Here is a 17,830-nt window from a genome sequence, read left to right on the forward strand (position 1 = left end):
ACAAAGAAATACAGTGGTATTCGAACATATAGTGCTCAATTAACAAAACAAACCGAAACTGCGCACGACTACCATGACAGACTCCAAGACTTAATTAATGGGCTAGACATGCCCTGAAACCAAATATATAAATTGTTCTGGGAAATAACAAATGATGAAAGGGACATTAGGCGGAGAGAATGCGATATTATCCTCCAACCGATTAGAGACTGCGCGCTCGATGCTTTTGTCAAGGGATTACCTACGAATATCAAAATTCGTGGATGCCCGTAATCCTCACAACATGGAGAAAGCTTTGGAGTATGCGCTCCATGCGGAGGAACGTGAAAATTATTCGGAAAGCCACGTTCCACTTCGTATCACATTAATAAGATAGAAGAAAGACCCCGCCCCCCAGTCCATACTCTAAACAATTGAAACAACATAACTCAGGGGAAAAAAGAAGACCTGATCCAGGGCGGGAACCTGCGTCCCATGCCTCCTCCTCTTTACACCACAGATCCTCAGATGTACTCATCTCACCCCTGAGCAATTGGGTCAGTTCTACAGGTCAATGATGCCTCAGTACCCACCCCCATTTCCGTACCCTTCCCCGCTCCCGATGAATATACCACCCCATACCCCTCATACTTCCCTAACCCAACATTCCAACAGCCAATTCCACAGCCAGTACCACAACCAAATCAACAATCAGTCCGACCACCTGGACAATATCCAGACAAAATCAAGGGTATCACTCTGGTGCGACATCGCCAAGGGCTTATTCTCCGGCACCCAAGGGAATTAAACTATCAAACGGCTCGTCGTCGTCAAGACGCGACAGCGAGCCCGACCCCCCAGCGTCCGAGGAATGTACAGTTCGCCGAGAACACTGTCGGTTCTCTACAACAGGAGCAGCGGCCCAGGACTCCCCAGTAGTTCTACTACAGGCCCCCGAATTCAAGCATGATAAGGTTTCAATTCCTTGTAGACCAAGGGTCAGATTCGAATCTGGTTAAACTATGTGTTTTGAACCCTGAACTCACACTTGTCAAAGACAAGTGCATTGAGATTTCCGGGATAACAAATCACGTGGTAACAACACTGGGAACGGTTAGCTTAACTATTTCCAGCAACCCTGTGGAATTCCATGTGGTTCGAGATAGCTTTCCTATTTCCACACATGGAATACTTGGAAGACCATACTTACGGAAAGAGCAGGCGCAAATTTCCTTTAGGCACAATACCTTGGTAACAGTGTCTAACCCAGTGACCCCTATCCCTTTGTTGATAAGGAATCACTGGAAGCCAGGAAAGCCCGAGGTCTGAAATTAAACCTTTCACGCGAATTCTGCGTATTCAATCCCGAACACGAACTCCTGTGGCCATTGATGTCATAACCTCTGACCTTAAACAAGGATATCTTCCTCGAATAGAGACTCCCACTGGACTCTACCTAGGTGAAGCCATTGTACAAAAAAAATGGCGCCTGTCACGCAATGGCAATTAACACCACCGAGGAAGATATTGATGTACGCATCCCTCCCCAAGAACTAATTCCTTTCGATTTTTGTAAATTCCCGGGGGAGGAACAACGGATTCAGAGATTGACACTCCTGACCCCGGACAGTGCCCGACTTATGCAGATAGAGTTATAAAGGTAAAAAATGCATTGTTTTTGAACCACCTAGCTCCTGACGAGCGTAAGATCGTTTCTAAGTAGGCAGAGGACTACGCAGATATATTTCACCTAAATGGGGAAATGCTGACCTGCACTAACCTGATACAACATAGAATTCCGACAGTAGACGCTAAAGTTATACACAAAAAACAGTATAGATCCCCGTTCGAAGCACTAGATCAAATTGACATTCAGTTAAAAAAACAATTCGATAGCGGTATTATCGGGCATTCTAACTCCCCTTATAATGCACCCTTTTAATAGTACCGAAAAAGATTGACGCATCGGGCGAAAAGAAATGGCGAGTCGTAGTAGACTATAGGGCTCTAAACGATAGTATTATAGGTGACGCGTTTCCGCTTCCGAGTATAAATTACGTATTTGACCGACTTGGAAGTGCACGGTATTCTACCGTGTTCGATTTAGCGAGCGGTTTCCACCAGGTGGAAACTCACCCCGAGGACAGACACAAAACTGCTTTCTCCTCGCGAACGGACATTTCGAATATAAGCGAATGCCTATGGGAATAAAAAACGCACCCCCTACCTTCCAAAGGTTGCTCAATAGTGTCCTAAACACGATGCAAGATTCTGAAGCATTCGTGTACTTAGACGATATTATTGTCTATTCAGTTACCTTAGAAGAACACGATAGAAGGGCCCGACGGCTATTCAATAGACTAAGAGAAGCTAATCTAAAACTTCAACCCGACAAGTGCGAATTCCTAAAGACTGAAGTAGCATACCTGGGACATATTATTAGTGAAGACGGGGTAAAACCAAACCCTAACAAAATAATCGCGATTAAAAACTTTCCCCCACCAAAAACCCCAAGAGACATTAAAAGTTTTCTTGGCCTCTCGGGATATTACAGGCGTTTTATAAAAGACTACGCAAAACACGCAAAGCCTCTCACAGAATTGCTAAAAAAGGACACCGCGTGGAAATGGGAAAAACCACAAAGGGATAGTTTTTCTTGATTGAGACGATATTTGTGTAAGGAACCGGTCCTCCAATATCCAGACTTTAACGCGACCTTTAAACTAACTTGTGATGCCTCAGAGTATGCAGTAGGTGCAATTTTAACTCAGGAAAAGGATAACATCGATTTGCCTGTCGCGTACTATTCTAAAATTTTGAACGCCAATGAACAAAAATACCCGAAGGCAGAAAAGGAGTGTCTCGGCATTTTATACGCCATGGAACATTTCCGACCCTATCTCTATGGACGAGATTTTATTTGGCTTGCGATTTGAACCAGTTCACTGGATGACCTATATTGAGAATCCTGGAGCCCGAATCCAATCGAACGAATCCAATTCGTATGCAGAATTATCAATATAAGTTTGAATGCAAACCTGGAAAAATCAATAGAATTGTTGAAGCACTATCCAACAATCCTGTTGATCCCACTAAAAAAATAATAATAAACGCAGCAGACGAGAGCTGCATCGCCAACCGCCTGCGCCCGCGCAAGGGTGTCATTTCTGTAGACCCCGACGACACCGACCCTCACTATCGTCCACTACTGAAGCAACTTCGGAGGAAGAACCAGAAAAGGAAATCGAGGAGTTGTCAGAGGAAGATTCTGATCCCCCTGTTTTCCGGAAAGCCTACAGTGCCTTTCCCAACCTTCCACCTCACCTTCCCCTTTCTCAACCCTCCACTTCCAGAGACAAAACCCTGGACGCATATACAGACGTCTACGTTGATGGAGCATGTTGCGAAAATGGCGGATCCAGCCCGAGAGCCGGAGTCGGCGTTTGGTTTGGTAAAGATCACCCTCTCAACGTCTCGCAACGATATAGAGGCAAGCAAACTAACAACGCCTCAGAAATTGAAGCAGCAACTATTGCTGCTAAACAAGCAATAAAAGCAGGAATTCGAAATTAAGGATCAACACTGATTCCAATACCTAGTGCAGAGCGTCCAAGAGTGGGTACCCAGATGGCAGCAGAACGACTGGAAGACTACTGAAAACAAACCTGTAAAGAATCGAAAGGTTTACGAAAAGTTGATCAAGACTCTGAAACCTTTGGATGTAGTCTGGAAACACGTCCCCGGTCATGAAGGAATTCCTGGAAACGAAAATGCTGATCAACTGGCAAGAGAAGGAACATTAAAGGATCCCGAACCTGATTCATCATCATCTTCTGAGTCAGAATCAGAAGAACTACCTCCCGACCAAGTAGTCATCGAAGGGCAACGAAGGATCAGCAACAGCAACAGTGAATCAAGTGATCAGGAGGACCAACCCAAGGATGATCCTATAACCGAAACTCAGCATCTTATCCAAGGAGTGAATGAATCCATTAATAAATTCAACTCCTTCACAGGCGCAGGAGCAGGTATCTCTAATCTCACGAACAACACCTTATTCTGGGATTATGAAGGATTGGACCACGCTTCCAGAAGACAGTGTGTCTCTGATGGTGAGGATGATCAAGAGCATTTGGACTACTTGAGGACCCAGGATCCTGTTGGTGAATATGACGATGGACTTTCAAGGAGAGTAAAGGAATTTCTGGATAAATACAACCAGAGCCGAGCTAAGGATCAATCCGGAAGAAAAACCGACGATCCTATCGAATATCGACCAGCCACTGACACCCCTGCCTATTCCCAAGAACACTCCATTGACCACCTGCCCGCCAGGACCCAAAGAAAGAGCATCGTTAGATTCAAAGAAATGCCAGAAGTCTTCGAAGCTGCGAAGGATGAACAATCAAAGCAATCAAACCTATCACTTTCAGGAACTCCAACAGCCCCTTTCGCACAATCAACCCCCTTCACTCGATTTAAGACTAACGTCGACACCTCTAAAGAAGCTTTAATCAATAGAAAAGCAAACTCGAAACCAAGACGAATTCAGGGAATAACCGATAAGGAGCGATCGGATAATATACTATCGGGCAACTCACTTTTAGACATTAAAGAAACCTATATTGATCCTCCCCTTTTCCAATCAGGAAGTGATGATGACAGTGAAATCAGAAGTGAAAATGATAGTGATTGTGTACCCCAAGAACCCTCGTCACAAAATAATAAGCCTTTTGAATTTATCCAAAATCAGTGGACCGAACCTTTGACCTACAGACGTGACAATTACGCACATTTCATTTCTGAAGATTGCGAACCTACTAGTCCAATCGCCAAACTTCTAATTGCGACGGAAAATATTGACCTCCGAGAGATTAGGGATAGCAAACCCGTGAAGGACAAATTTATATTACCCGTAATGGAAAATATCGAGTTTATTCGATTGTAGTAAAGAGATACCATTTCGACGAAATTAGTTAGGATGATGTGACTAGGGGACTTAAAAATTTAAGGAAAATTTTAGAAACAGATGGTCAAAATTCTTGTAGAATAGCGAATACTGGAGATTTGCTAGGTGCAATTCCCCAAGGAAAAAATGACTGAACTCGTAACAGGAATTTTCCGCGGTGGTGACGTCACTATCACCCTTTGCCACGGAAAAATCGAAGTACCTCCTGAAAGCTTGCGCAGTAAGATCATTGCCGAATTCCACTCCAGTCTAATCGGTGGACATAAAGAAATTTTCAAAACATACCGTAGAATTCGAGAACGATACTATTGGCCACGAATGCGCAACGACGTCACACAATTCATTCGCGGGTGCAAAAGCTGTTTCGAGAACAAGCTAGTTAGGGCACGAACTAGGGAGCCGATGTTAATCACCGACACTCCAGCGATGCCTTTGATAAAGTTTCGCTGGATACGGTTGGGAAACTACAAACAACCCCAAATGGTAATCGTCACATCCTCACGATGCAGGATAATTTTTCCAAATATTGTATTGCGGTCCCAATCCCAAATATCGAGACTAAAACAATTGCCCACGCAGTGGCAACTAACCTTTTTTCTGTCTTCGGAGCACCACGATGCGTGCTGACTGACAGAGGAGCAAGTTTCGTGAGTTCATTGATGCGCAAATTGGAAAAAATTTTTGGCGTCAAACAACTCACTACTTCCGGATACCGACCACAAACAAATGGTGCGCTCGAGAGAAGCCACATTGAACTGACGGATTACATTAAACATTATGCAAGGGATTTCGACGATTGGGATCGTTTGCTCCCATTTGCCATGTTCAACTATAATACCTCAGTTTATAAAGCTACAAATTTTACACCATACGAGCTCGTGTTCGGCCATTTGGCAAGAGCACCTAGCTCATTACCCCAAGGCCCGGAAGTCAAAACCTATGGCTCTTATCTTAAGGACCTAATCACCCGAATGAACGAACTGCAAAACCTCGCAGCTAAATATTTGGTTCAATCAAAGGAAAAGTCGAAACAAGCGTACGATAGAAAAACTAGACCTTTAAATGCTAAAATAGGGGATAAGGTTTATGTTTATAAGGAAGTTCGAACAAACAAGTTCGATAAACGAGCAGATGGCCCTTTCACTATCATAGGATTCACCGAAAATAATAACGTAGTCCTAGAAAACGAAAACGGCGCGAGATTTTCAAAACATAGGGACAAAGTCATGGTTGCCCATGTATAATTCAAATCACTAATATTCCATATTGTTCTAGAATGAGGATGATCAACCAATCCATGATGACGAGAGTTGCTGTTCTAACCTTGCTATGTTTCCTTCCGATCACGACAGAAGCCCGGCAGGAAGCCCTAAGCTAACCAGATACACCGACAGGAAGTGACCGTTACCAGGTTATCCATCTTCAATCCAGCAGCGGTATGTACTTCGAGTACATCGGAGAAGTCAGGAGATCGGTTAGCAATTGGAGAATTGCCGTATTCCTGGACGTCGAAAAGCAGTGCCGATTTTTCAACAATCTAAAGCAGCGTTTAAAGAAGCTAGGAGAGCAGTGTAGATCTGAAGAAGAATGGTGTTTGGACTTAATGGAATCCTACCAATGGGAGGACAGATGGGAGATGGCCTCCGAACTCCAAGAACAGTTCCGCGTCCAAATTGAAGAACTAGAAAATACTAAAAGAACTTCACCTAGAAGGATGACTTCGCAGTTACGAGCAAGACGAGCTGTTCCCCTACTTGGTTTCCTAGGTAATATCGCAGGACCAATCATCGGCGTGATGACATATGATGACGGGGAAAGATACGACGCAGCCATCCGAACCCTGAACCAAGCTCAAGCCAACTTATCGCATCTCGTCGGAAAGCAGACTCATATAGTTAGATCACAGCTTGATTCATTGCACGCTCAGGTACAGCGGCACGGCTCCCTGCTACAGCATCTGCAGGAGCAACTTCAAACGCTGTCTGCCCAGAATCTCGTCAAGATGAAGGCTGAGATGGAGAGAAGAAACCTGACCTACGCCATAGCCAGAGCTCTGAGACTAGGACTCGATCATAGTATTCAGGCCACCTCCACTATGCTGAAAGCGGTTCACGAAGCTAGAAAAGGGCAGTTGCATCCCGGGCTCATCACCTCCGCCCAGTTGGAACCGATTCTCCGAGAAGTTCAAGACAACCTCAAGGACGTGAAATTCCCGCTGACAGGTCCAAGGATCAGCATCGACGAACTAATGCATATCTCCACGGTCTCAATCTACTGTGAAAACCAACAGCTCAACGTTCTCATCGATATTCCCCTTTTAGAAAAATATAACTACCAGGCCTTCAAGCTCCACTCACTCCCCACCACCCAAGAAATGCTCGAAAATGGTACTGGAAGAGCATACGTAAGTTCCAAATATGATTACCTGATAATAGACGAGGATCAACGAACATATCTCCCGCTGAAGGAGCAAGACTGGGACCAATGTAAGTCAACGACGTCATACCATGCATGTCTTCAAGGTGCCCCCATCTACGATTTTCAACAACGAGTATCCTGTGAAGCCTCACTTTTAATTAAACCAACGACGGAAGCTCTAAGGTTTTGTGAAGTAAGAGTTACCAGCAAACAAGAAGCTTATTGGAAACCACTGAATTCTATTGGCGGCTGGATCTACTCCTTTGCAGCCCCAGAAACTGCAACGATTGTTTGCCACTCTCTTAGCAGTAGATAGGTAAGGGGGTTTCTGGATATAACCTTGGAATTCAGCTCTCCAAAAGCCCCCTTACATTTTTTCGATGACTCAACATTCTATTTGTTCAGTTAGGAATGTTTTGTGCTAGGTACGTTTATTTTGCTTGTATATCTGCAGAGGCAGGATATGCATCTGTTATCTTTTACAAGATACTTGTTTAGGCTTGCATTCATTAAGAATTTGATTAGCGCATCTACTCGTATTGCTTGTTAAACGGCACTTGTTTTCGAAGAGCGCGTGCCGCAAATTTTTTTCTTATCGTGCTGCGAGAGGTGGCTCATATGGAATTGTTTTTGTATAAACTGATGCCTGCTGTTATCTCAATGTCTAAGGTAATGGAATTTAAGAATGCCAAATAAGGTATGTGCGACATATTATTATTAATAAATTTTTCTAGTTAATAATTTGTTGTCAACAACTGTTTGACTCATAGGAAGACTATAAAAAGAATTGTTCATTGCGTAGGGCAGTTATTTTCATAGAAGTTATGTTCGGGACTGTTTGACTAATTAATAGTAAACGTAGTTAATAAAAGTTAATAAAAGTTAGGGCGTTACTTGTTTATTTAAAAAATACTATTTTTAAGAATAAAAAAAAGAAGAAACTATGGATTTAAAGTGCAAAACATTTATTAAAATTATGGAAAGTGCTTTTAAAACTATATTCGAAATTAAGAATAATGAAAAAATGTTGCAAGAAACAGAAAAATGGATCAAATTTGGTACCCAAAATATTCGTCTGTTGAACAAAGTTTTAAGAATAAAGGATGATTTAACAATAGGTGATAAAAATAAAATAACATCTACTTTAGGAATTTTACAAACGTTAAACGAAAAATTAAAGCAAATGCGCAAAGGAGGTGAAGGTATTGGGGTAAATTTAAAAAAAATCTAATAGAATTATATGGCAAGATTTAGAATCAGCTTTTGAAAATAGAGTAAGAACTGCAGTTATTATAAATTTAAAACATAAAGATTTACTTGAATTTTTAGAGGATTCAAGATCTTTAATTAAAAATCGTTTGAAAAATGCTTTAAAAAAAAACAGTGGCTTGAAAGTAAATTTTATATTTGCAGCAAATTTTACAACTGTGAGCGATGGGGAAATAATTGAAGAAAAAAATTTTTTAATACAAAGAATGAAATTATTTTGCATTCTTTAAATATTGAATTATTCTTTGATAGTACAATTCAGTACATTTTAAAAAAAGTTAAAGATTTTAATGCAAAAGAGTCAGGTTGGTCTTTAAAAGAAATTGTAAATTTAATGGTAAATATTAATAGATATGCTCCTTTACAAGGAGGTCTTAGTACATTTACAGAATTACCAAAATTTATAAGGGACAAACATGCAGTTGTAAATATAAAAAATAAAGATGAATTTTGCTTTCTTTGGTCCATCATATCAGCTTTACATCCTGTTGAAAATAACTCTTGCATTACTAGTTCTTATCCTCATTTTAAAACCGTATTAAAATATGAAGGAATTAATTTTCCCATTGCTATTACAGACGTACCTAAATTTGAAAAAATGAATAATTTAAAAATAAACATTTATACCATTGATTGCACTGAAAGAAAAAAATCGGATATTGTTCCTTTATATTTAAGTGAGCAATATTCTGAAAAACCGACAATTCACTTATTAATGATAAAAAATCAAGATTTCGATAATGATTTTCATCATTTTGCATGGATTCGTAATTTGTCTCGCTTGGTTAAATCTCAAATGACAAAAAGTAAATGTCAAATTTTTATTTGTGATAGGTGCTTATGTCATTTTAAATATCAATATTCTCTAGAAAATCATAAGCTTGATTGTACAGTATTAAACAAATGTAGAGTGAAATTACCAAACGAAAAAGATAATATTTTGAAATTCAAAAATTTTAAATTTAAAGAAAAAGTTCCATTCGTTGTCTATGCCGATACTGAAAGCATTTTAGAACCAATTAAAGATAATAAAATGGTTTCTTCTGCATATCAAAAACATGTGCCACATAGTGTCGCATTTTACCTAAAATGTGAGTTCGATGATTCTCTTTCAACCTTTGAACTATATAGAGGAAAAGACTGCATTTTATGGTTCATGAATAAATTAAATGATATCGCAAATCTAGTTGACTCTTATTTAAAGAAAATCGTTCCAATGGAACCTTTAACTTATAACGAGGAATTAGAATTTCAAACTACTGAAAATTGTTATATTTGCGAGAAACCATTTAAATATAATGATATTAGATGTAGAGATCACAATCATTTAACAGGAAAATACAGGGGAGCTGCCCACCAGGAATGCAATATAAATTATAAAAATTCTCATATGATACCAGTCATTTTTCATAATTTATCAGGTTATGATTCTCATTTTTTTATAAAAGAATTATGCACGAGTTTCGAAGGATCTGTTAAGCTTTAGCCCATAAATAAAGAAAAATATATATCGTTTACTAAATACGTAGATGGAAAAAATGTGTGTCTTAGATTTTTAGATTCTTTTAGATTTATGCCTAGTAGTTTGGATAAATTAACAAATTTTCTTCAAAATGACAAAAAGAAAATAACAGCAAAATATTGCAAAAATATTAATGAATTTAATCTATTAACAAGAAAAGGCGTTTTCCCATATGAGTATATTAATAATTGGGAAAAATTACAAGAAAATCAATTGCCTCGTAAAGAAGAATTTTATTCCAAATTGAATGATTCGCAAATTTCAGAAGACGTCTATACTCACGCTTGTCATGTTTGGACCACATTTAATTTAAAAAGTTTAGGAGATTATTCGGATTTATATTTGAAAACAGATGTTTTACTTTTAGCAGATATATTTGAAAATTTTCGAGAAACTTGTATTTCAGCTTACAATCTAGATGCTTTACATTATTATACTGCACCTGGGCTTGCATTTGATGCAATGCTAAAATTAACAAAAGTGGAATTGGAATTGTTGACTGATATAGATATGGTGCTTTTTTTGGAGAAAGGTATTAGAGGCGGTGTCTCTCAATGCTCAAATCGGTATGCAAAAGCAAACAACAGATTTATGGGGTCAGATTTTAACGAAAATATTGAAGAATCCTACATAATGTATTTTGATATTAATAATTTATACGGTACAGGAATGTGTGAATTTTTACCTATTTCCGATTTTCAATGGGAAAAAAATATATTGGACTTTGATGTTTTTAAAATTGAGGATGATTCTCCTTATGGTTATATTTTAGAAGTGGATTTAGAATATCCTACAGAATTGCATGATTTGCACAAAGATTTGCCCTTATGCCCGGAACATTTTGTACCTCCAGGTAGTAAATTACCAAAACTTATAACTAATTTATTTTCGAAGGAAAAATATATAATTCATTACAAAAATCTGAAATATTACCTACAATTAGGAATGAAATTAAAAAATGTTCATAGAATTTTAAAGTTTAAACAATCACAATGGTTAAAACAGTATATTGATTTAAATACGGATTTCAGAAAACACTCTACTAATGCATTTGAAAAAAATTTTTATAAATTACTGAATAACTCGGTTTTCGGAAAAACTATGGAAAATGTAAGAAAACATAAGGATGTTAGAATAGTGACAAAATGGGAAGGTAGATTTGGAGCAAAAGCTCTTATCAGTAAACCAAATTTTCATAGCTGTAATATATTTGATAAAAATTTAGTTATTATAGAACTTAATAAATTACAAGTTGAAATTAATAAACCTATTTATGTTGGATTCACTATTTTAGACATATCTAAATTATATCTTTACGATTTTCACTACAATTATGTTAAAAGAACATTTGGTGAAAAATCGAAATTACTTTATACGGACACAGATAGTTTAATTTACCATTTTCATGTTACAAATTTTTATGATTTTATTAAAAGAGATATACGACTTTTTGACACGTCTGATTACCCACAAAATAACATCTATGGTATTCCATTAGCAAATAAAAAAATTTTAGGACTAATGAAGGATGAATGCAATGGAAAAATTATTACTGAATTTGTAGGATTGCGTTCAAAATTGTATACCTACAAAATTTTTGGTGATAAAAATGAAAAGAAAAAAGCGAAAGGAGTAAAGGGTTCAACATTAAAAAAAATTACAATTCGTGATTATAAAAAAGCACTTTTCAATTTCAAAAACTTGATGAAATCACAGCATTTCATAATAAGTAAAAAGCATGAATTATATTCCATAAAACAAAAGAAAAAAGTTCTGAGTTGGCATGATGATAAAAGAGTGCTTTTACCCAAAAGTACAAATACTGTACCTTGGGGTTTTCAAAAAATTAATAATTAAATTAAATCAAAGGTGAAAATTACATAATCATATTCATAAAGAAAGAAACACCCATCTTACTCCCCCAGAGGGAGAACCTTATCGCACTCTACCTTCTTCTTTCAATCCATATACTTATCTCTGTCTCAAATATTCTAAACAAAGGCAGGGTATAAAAAGGAGCTTGATTAAGAAGGAGCTTCGTTAAAGAAGTGACAATCAAATAATAAAATATATATATATGAATATATATTTTAAATAGAGTGAAACAAGTGACCCATAATTAATTAAAAAAATTTTAATAGTGAATTTTAATAACGATTGTTATTTATTTTCATAAATTGTAAAACAATTAAAAAAAAATTTTATTAACAATTTTTAAAAATTTAATCGCGATTAAATAAAGTGTGTGTGTTTCTTCAACAACATCTCTTATAATTGTAAGTGTTTTTAATTAATTTCAAGCAATATTCCAAAAAAAAAATTTTAATTTATTTGAAATTTAATTTTTCAAAAATTTTAATTAGTAATAATAATAATTAATTAAATTAATTATTTGTAGTCAATATTCAATTATTTAAATTTTCTTTTAATTAATTAATTATAAGCAATAAATAAACAATATTTCATTTATTAAACATTTAATTCTTTTAGAAATAAATTAAAATTTTTTTTAATTAATTATACGTAATATTTTGAATATATTTCACTTATGTAAAATATAATTTTAATTTTTTAAAATTTTAATGTTTGAATTCAATTTTCTTTTAGGTGTTTAGATTAAATTTTTAAAATTTTAAATTGTTTGAATTCAATTTTCTTTTATTTTGCTTTAATCAAATTTAATTTTTTTAATTTTTATTTTCCATTAATCAAACTTAATTTCTTTATTTTAAAATTTTAATTTTTTTATATGTACCTTAATTAAAAAAAAGTTTTTAATTTAATTTTTAAAAATTTTAAATGTTTAAATTTAATTTTTCATTTATTTTGGCTTTATTAAATTTAATTTTTTTTAATTTAATTTGAAAAAAATTTGTTAATTCCAAATTCTCAAATTCGAATTTTTAAATTTTTTATTTAAAATTTTTTATTTTTCATTCATTTTTAATTTTTAATTTTAATTTAAAAATTTAAAAATTTTCTTTAATTTTAAATAATTGATTTTTAATTCTCTTTTATTTTGCTTTAATCAAATTTTAATTTTGTTACTTTCTTATTTAAAATTTTTTAAATTTAATTTAATAAAATTATTTTTGATTTAAATTTTTTTTTTTTAATTTAATTTAAAAAAATTATTTTTGATTTAAAATTTTTTTAATTTAATCTAAAAAAAATTATTTTTGATTTAAAATTTTTTTTAATTTAATTTAAAAAAAAATTTTTTTGATTTAAAAATTTTTTTAATTTACTCTTTAAAATTAAAAAAGTTTTTAATTTAATTTAAAAATTTTTAAGTTTAAATTTAATTTTCATTTATTTTGCTTTTATCAAATTAAATTTTTTTAAATTTAATTTAAAAATTTATGTGAATTCCAAATTTTTAAATTCGATTTTTTAAAAAATTTTTTATTTAAAATTTTTATTTTGCATTCATATTTAATTTTTTTATTTTAATTTAAATTTTTTTAATTTTAAAAAAATTTTTTAAATTTAAAATATTTTATTTTTTTTATTTTTTTATTTTGATTTAATCGAATTTTAATACTTTTTAATTTCTCATTAAAAATTTTTTAAATTTAATTTTAAAAAAATTATTTTTGATTAAAAAAAATTTTTAAATTTACTGTTTAAAATTTTTTTTTAAAAGTAATTTGTTTCATTTATTCTTTAATAAAATTAAATGTTGTACTCCTTCAAAATTTTTTAAAAATTAAATTTTTTTAAAATAATCAATTAAAATTAACAACTTTAATTAAAATTTTTAAATTAATTTATAGGATAAAAAAACATGTCATACACGAGGCATTTCATCAGAATTGAGGCTCCATCAGAATGGCTATATGCATGCTCAAATGGATCCACTTTTAAGCAGCTGTGCATCGTCTCAATTGCGATGCGAGCCAAAGATTTGGCAAGAAGAGTTTTAAGCTCGCGAGGAAAGACAACTATTTCCTTTAATAACATCAAAGGGGAGGTCAGTCAAAATCAGTATGGATTTGTTATTAAGAGGATTTTGCAAACAAATGAAGTAGTAAGTAGGCTGTAAATAATAAATAAATAAATAAGAGAATTTTAATAAATATAGTTAATTATTGTAACATTAATATAATATAATAAATTAAAAATAAATTAAATCAAAATTGTTATTTAATTAATTAAATTAAGTTGTTTAATTGCTATTAAAAAATAAATTAAATATTTTTAAATAAAAAAAAGTTATTAAATAATAGAAAAAAAGTAATCATTTTTTAAGAAACTAATTAATTTTTTTTTAGAATTGTACGTATGCTGCATTTGACATTGCTGTGGATGTTCCATCGGAATGGCTATCGGAAAATGTGGACGTCCATAAGCTGAGAAACATTTTAATGGTGGCCATCGCAGTGACTAACTATAACTGCTTCTATGACAAGACGGATGATGAAAGGGCATATCTACGATTTATGAATGTAGTTGTTGAAGTTTGCAAAATCAACAACTCAACATTTCGTTTAGAAAGGAAACCTGATTTGCATATCCCGCGCTACTTCATCTATCCCAATTTTGATTGCGGTTTACAGGACCTGGATTGTGATGAATTGGAGATTACAATTGAAGAGTGCTTTTCCAGGCATGAAAATCAAGGAGAAAATAATGCTAATAGAACCAGAGAAGAAGAAGAAGACTTGTGTGACTGCTGTAAGAAGGGAATCAAAGCTAGAGAAAGAAGTGAAGGGGACATGGACTCGGACGTAGGAGAAGACGAGGTGGACGAAGAAAAGGAGGGGAACACTGACGAGACAGAGACAGAGACAACGATGGACATAAAAGAAGACGAGGTAGATGAAAAGGAGGGGAACACCGACAAGACGGAGGCAGCTGTGGACGACAAAGAAGAGGAGAGTCACAGAGACGAGATAATCTTATAATAATAATCTACCTATGCTTATATATTACAAAAAAATTTATAATAATAAAATAAATATGTATCAATAAAAGTTTATTACTGGAAAAATTTTTTTTAAATAATTGCTGTTAAAAAAAATATTAATTTTTAACTAAATTTGTAAAATTATTATTAATAACTTTATTTTTCAAAAAGAATATTGATAATTTAAAAAAAATATTTATGAAAAAATTGAGTTAAAATAAATTAATTTTTTTAATTAAATTAAATTATTTATAAAATATTAACTAATATATATTTTTCTGAAAAAAATAATGGAATGGTAAAAAAATTAAGACAACTAGTTAAAGAAAAATTCTTTTATTGTTTATAATATTCGTTTCAAAAAATTACAGAATAAATTTTTAAAATAGAGTATTTATACTAATCGTATGACTTATGAGTATACGGAACTGACCGCCGACAAATTCTTCACAAGGCCAAGTGATTTGATACATCAGTAAGTGATAAAATTCTTTCTCTTATTTCTTTCACATGTGATTTATTTTACATATTCCACTAATTTCAATTTTAACAATTATTTTTTTCAATACTTTATTATAATAAAAAAAATAGTTGAATTTTAATTTTTTTAATCTTTAAGAATTATTAAAATTCAACTATTATTTACAAAAATAAAAAATTATAAATTACTTAAAAAAAATTTTTTTTTAATTTACAAAGCTTGATTTACTTTTCAAATTGGATACATAAATAAATGGTTAAATTCTTTTTCTCATTTCTTTAACTATATTCAAATATGATATTATAATTATTATTTAATTAATTTTTGTTTAAAAAAATTATACAATCTTTCTTACAATACCACTTAATGGTTTATATTCAACTATGCGGTCATGCAAAATTAGACAATATGCTGAAGTGATAGGGGGAAAATTTTCTCTTGATTCAAATTCTAAACGGATATCAACAGGACCACTTTTTAGTGCTTCATTTTGTTTTGAGCAATCTATTACAATTAAAGGAGCATATTGCAAAAATTCTTTTTTCGTCAAAAGCGGTTGAGATTCTTTTCCATAATAAACATCTTGAAAATTAGTGTACATTTCATACAAAGTAGAATATTGATTTCTATTAATATTAAGGTTCATATTACTATATGGATAACTTTGCGAATTTAAAAATAGCTTTACATCAGAAATGTTACAATGGTCAAAATGACTGGAATTTTGCGTAGTATTATTTTTCCTGTTTGTTTGAAACCCTAATATAATAAATCTAGGTTTCTCTAATTGCGTTGAAGTTTTTACGCTCCAAATATGTTTTTGCGTTAATGGTAATAAAGGATACTCATATAATTCCCATGTTCGAAAACTAATTGAAATCGACGGATCCTTTTCTATATACTTTAATAATTTAAATTTTCGAGCATCTGATAATTTTAAATACGGTAACAGCCATTCGACTTTTTCAATGACAATTTTATATTCTTCAATAGGTGCAGTTTGACGAACTACATTTGAATCTATTCTTGATCTTGTAAAAATGAGCTCATGTTTAGCGTTTACAACAATTTTTTTATAATCTTCAGCAAAGCCGAAAATCATATTTAACGGAATACAAACATCGAAATAGCCTTGTGCATTAGTCAATGTTGCATCATTAGTAAAGTCTAACCAACCAACATTTTCAAGAAATTTGCTTTGAGTAGCATCAAAAGAAACGTAATTTTTCATTAAGCTTGTAATAGCTACATTTTTATTTTTATCAATTTCTACACCATTGAGTTCGTATTTTGCTTCTTCAAATAAATGGCAAACGCCATTAGAAACCAGAGATGTGTGTGTTACAGGCGTTCCATCAGTTTTCAACAGTTTTCCACTGATATGAATTGAACTTTTGCTCAGAAGTAGACAATGATCTTGATTCTGTACAGCGATTCGAATTTCGTCACTATTATTGTACGTTGATGAGGTGTATGGCTGCTGAGTGTGCACTTCATAATGTGCAATTGACTCATCAAAAATAATTGGTTGTTCAATATTTAACAGTTCCTCGTCCATGGCAAAATATAATAGTTCTATACACAAATACACAGACACAAGAACAAAATATTTTAAATCTTTTTAACCTCTTCTGCTTCTTTTTCCAATTTTCAGGCCTAATTTTTTCAGGAGTTTTAAATTTTGAGGTGTTAATCTTTTGACAGTTTGTCGTTGACTGATTTGTTTGTGACATGGTGTTTGTATTTTATAACCAAAACCAATCTTGTTTCGATTATTATTATTATTATAAACAATTCCCATTATTCAACAGACTTTATGTGTAATCTGATTGTTATAGTTTCACCACGAAAATTAACTAAATGTCCGTCTTGATCAACAATTCGTAATTGAATATAGTCTATTGTTTTGACAGAGACTGGTAAGTAAATGACGTGATTTGGAACTTCAACTATCTTATATCCTGGTGGAACAATAGGGAAAAATTGATGAATTGTATGTACTTTTTCACCGTTAATATATGCACCTGTAGTTATGTTACATTCTATACGTAAAGAGTTGACTTTAATAATAGACACTGGTTGATCTGATTCATGATAATCTTTAGCTTCTAATTTTCTATGGGAAAATCCTAATAAACGACCAATAGAATCTTTCGGTTCAAAATTAATTTCATCGTCACAATAAATAATACATTTTAAAGTATTATTGTTAGGTTGAATACTAATGTTGCAATTGCGCATTTTCAAAATTTTTTGCAAATCTCTATTTATATCACTTATTTC

The 17,830-nt window shown here is 33.2% G+C and overlaps 2 protein-coding genes across 2 annotated transcripts; one reads left to right on the forward strand and one right to left on the reverse strand.

Moving 5' to 3' along the window:
- The first annotated feature begins 13,942 nt into the window (after positions 1 to 13,942).
- On the forward strand, positions 13,943 to 15,064 carry LOC122501541. Its single transcript, XM_043611082.1, has 2 exons — positions 13,943 to 14,187; positions 14,432 to 15,064. Exons 1-2 carry the CDS (start codon positions 13,945 to 13,947, stop codon positions 15,062 to 15,064), a joined length of 876 nt encoding a protein of 291 aa, XP_043467017.1. The 5' UTR covers positions 13,943 to 13,944.
- An 820-nt stretch (positions 15,065 to 15,884) lies between these two features.
- Positions 15,885 to 17,105, reverse strand: LOC122501542. The gene is made up of 2 exons (XM_043611083.1): positions 16,492 to 17,105; positions 15,885 to 16,173 (listed from the first exon to the last, which is right to left on the reverse strand). Exons 1-2 carry the CDS (start codon positions 17,103 to 17,105, stop codon positions 15,885 to 15,887), a joined length of 903 nt encoding a protein of 300 aa, XP_043467018.1.
- Positions 17,106 to 17,830: the final 725 nt, after the last annotated feature.

Source organism: Leptopilina heterotoma, unplaced genomic scaffold (assembly GCF_015476425.1).
Source record: "Leptopilina heterotoma isolate Lh14 unplaced genomic scaffold, ASM1547642v1 Lhet_2105, whole genome shotgun sequence".
Classification (NCBI taxonomy): domain Eukaryota; kingdom Metazoa; phylum Arthropoda; class Insecta; order Hymenoptera; family Figitidae; genus Leptopilina; species Leptopilina heterotoma.

Bases quoted from the DNA above. Each gene is read 5' to 3' on its own strand.
- LOC122501541 (XM_043611082.1), top strand. From the start codon at position 13,945: ATGTCATACACGAGGCATTTCATCAGAATTGAGGCTCCATCAGAATGG. The intron at 14,188-14,431 runs GTAAGTAGGCTG...ATTTTTTTTTAG, and splicing joins TTTTGCAAACAAATGAAGTA to AATTGTACGTATGCTGCATT.
- LOC122501542 (XM_043611083.1), bottom strand. From the start codon at position 17,105: ATGGACGAGGAACTGTTAAATATTGAACAACCAATTATTTTTGATGAG. The intron at 16,174-16,491 runs GTATTTAAAATT...TAATATTAATAG, and splicing joins AAAGTCGAATGGCTGTTACC to AAATCAATATTCTACTTTGT.